The 2,500-nt window shown below is 48.6% G+C and overlaps 1 protein-coding gene across 1 annotated transcript in view; it reads right to left on the reverse strand.

The window, feature by feature from the left end:
* Positions 1–1,258, reverse strand: part of LOC134465436 (transcription factor SOX-9-like) — a 5,223-nt gene extending 3,965 nt beyond the window's left edge. Inside the window, exon 1 of the mRNA XM_063219093.1 lies at positions 757–1,258. Within this exon, the coding sequence (XP_063075163.1) occupies positions 757–920 (164 nt within the window). The 5' untranslated portion in view covers positions 921–1,258. The remainder of the gene's footprint in view (positions 1–756) is intronic.
* Between the last annotated feature and the right edge of the window lie 1,242 nt (positions 1,259–2,500).

Here is a 2,500-nt window from a genome sequence, read left to right on the forward strand (position 1 = left end):
TTCATACCTGGCAACCCTAATGGGACTGCTCATATCACTTCATACCTGGCAACCTTAAGGGTTAGACTGCTCATATCACTTCACACCTGGCAACCCTACTGGTCACACTGCTCATATCACTTCATACCTGGCAACCATAATGGGACTGCTCATATCACTTCATACTTGGCAACCCTACTGGTTAGACTGCTCATATCACTTCATACTTGGCAACCCTAATGGGACTGCTTACATCTTTTCTCTCCATTGAGCTTTCTCTTCTTATACAAATGTTCATGACCTGTAATGCTTAAATCCATATTTAAGTCAAGTTGGTTTTATTGTCAATTTCTTAACATGCACTGGTCATACAAAGAATTTAAATTACGTTCCTTACTTCCCCATGCAGACATAGACATAGACTTTAGGTGTGGACTTAGGCAATTATACATAGACAGTACACATACATTTAAAGCACACAGTACATTGATTTACCTATATATTTTAGGTTGGTGTTGGAAAATATGCTTAAAAGGACAATAGCCTTCGGTCAAAAAATGGATTGTTTTACAGTGTACATTTGTATAAGAAGAGAGAGCACGCTCGATGGAGACCAGTATCCTATATCAGCTATTAGGCAACTTCGTTTTCTTGTGGGAAAATGGGCCACATAATATAAACTCTCTCTCTCTCTCTCTCTCTCTCTCTCTCTCTCTCTCTCTCTCTCTCTCTCTCTCTCTCTCTCTCCCCTACTGTATATAGTATTCTATGTCTCACCTCCAGAGTTTCCCGAGTGTCTTGCTGAGTTCCGCGTTGTGCAGGTGCGGGTATTGGTCTGCCAGTTTCCTGCGCGCGGCCTGAGCCCACACCATGAAGGCGTTCATCGGCCTCTTCACGTGCGGTCTCCAGTTCTTACCGGAGCCGTTGGCGCGCACCGGCATGGGCACGAGTGTCCAGTCGTAGCCCTTCAGGACCTGCGAGACGGCCTCGCGGATGCTGCACACCGGGAACTTGCTCTCGCCATCCTCCTCCCCCACCTCGTCCACGCGCTCCGTCTTGAAGCTCGAGATCTCCAGCGGTCCTACTCGTGAGCTACTGTTCTCGTTCTCGTGAGGTCGCGTGTTCTCTGTGTCCGAGCTGCTGTTCTCGGCTGTGGAGCTCGAGGAGGAGGCGGATGGGCTCGGGGAGCTAACGGCAACGGAGGAGTCCTCGGAATCGGGCGACAAACATTTGTCATCGCGTTCATGTTCACCTATCGCCGCCAGGGTCCCGTAGGAGTCCAGCAGATTCATCAGAAAGAGAGTTCAATACACACACACTCACGGACACGCGATGACACGAGAGGGGAAAAAACAAAGTCTTCAGTCTGTCAGTTGGGACAGTTGTGGCGCGTACGTGGATTCTAACGGGTCTCTTCAACTGAGAGAGAAATAAAGTAGAAATCTCCAGATGGTTAAGAAATAATCACTTATGAGATGAATGTTCACAACTGGATCCTTTAGTTGCTTAGTGACTCCTCTGTTCTCCGATGTGCAGTTTCGGGATGTCGAAATTAGTGTTTCTCTCCTCTTTAGTCACTAGTGCAGCGCAGATAGACATGTCCAAATCCAGGCGACGGTTGCAAATTGACTTCGAGGGTAAAGTTTGACAAACCGAGCGATACAATCACAAGCGCAAGTCTACAAAATGTCATAAAACAACCATCTAAATTGACGTTTTCTTCACACCAGCGTGGAGACTTTAGCCACAACTCCAGCACAGGGGGTCGTTTCTCGACAGTGCCTTTGCTAACGACTTTAGCCATTTTGTTCGTTCTTAAGACCAACGTTGTAACCAAGGTCTTGAGTTGGTCTTAAGTTGTTCTTAAGTTGTTCTTAAGTTGTTCTTAAGTTGGTCTTGCGTCTAAAGACCAACTGAAGACCAACTTAAGACCAACTTAAGACCAACTCAAGAGCAACTTACGACCAACTCAAGACCGACTTAAGACGGTTAGCAAAGGCAAGAATCGAGAAACGGACTCCAGGCAGGCATGTCCAACACCGCTCCTCTGGGTATGTGTGTGTGTGTGTGTGTGTGTGTGTGAGAGAGAGAGAGAGAGAGTAAAAGAGTCCGTCTCTCTAGGTGTGTTGTGTGTGTGTGTTATGTCCAGGAGTCGCGAGGACTTTCAGAGCTCCGTCCGAGAGCTCCCGTCTGCTTTATAAAGTCCGTGTTCTCTCCGCGGGCTCTCTGCGCATGCGTGCGTGTGTCTAGCCCGTGTCTCGCACGAGGTGCCCATTGGTCGCCGTCTCTCTGACGTCAGAACACGAGCCTGCCCGCCCCCTCGCGCCGATAATAATCACCATTTATTCTCCAAACTTCATACAGATCCCTCCTCCCCCTCTCTCTCTCCCTCTCTCTCTCTCTTCACTCTCTCTCTCTCTTTCTCCCTCCCCTCTCTCTCTCCCTCTCCCTCCCTTCTCTCTCTCTCTCCCCTCTCTCTCTCTCCTCCCCCTCTCTCCCCATCTCTCTCTCTCTTTCTCCC

The sequence above is a fragment of the Engraulis encrasicolus genome, chromosome 2, assembly GCF_034702125.1.
Source record: "Engraulis encrasicolus isolate BLACKSEA-1 chromosome 2, IST_EnEncr_1.0, whole genome shotgun sequence".
In the NCBI taxonomy this organism is placed as follows: Eukaryota; Metazoa; Chordata; class Actinopteri; order Clupeiformes; family Engraulidae; genus Engraulis; species Engraulis encrasicolus.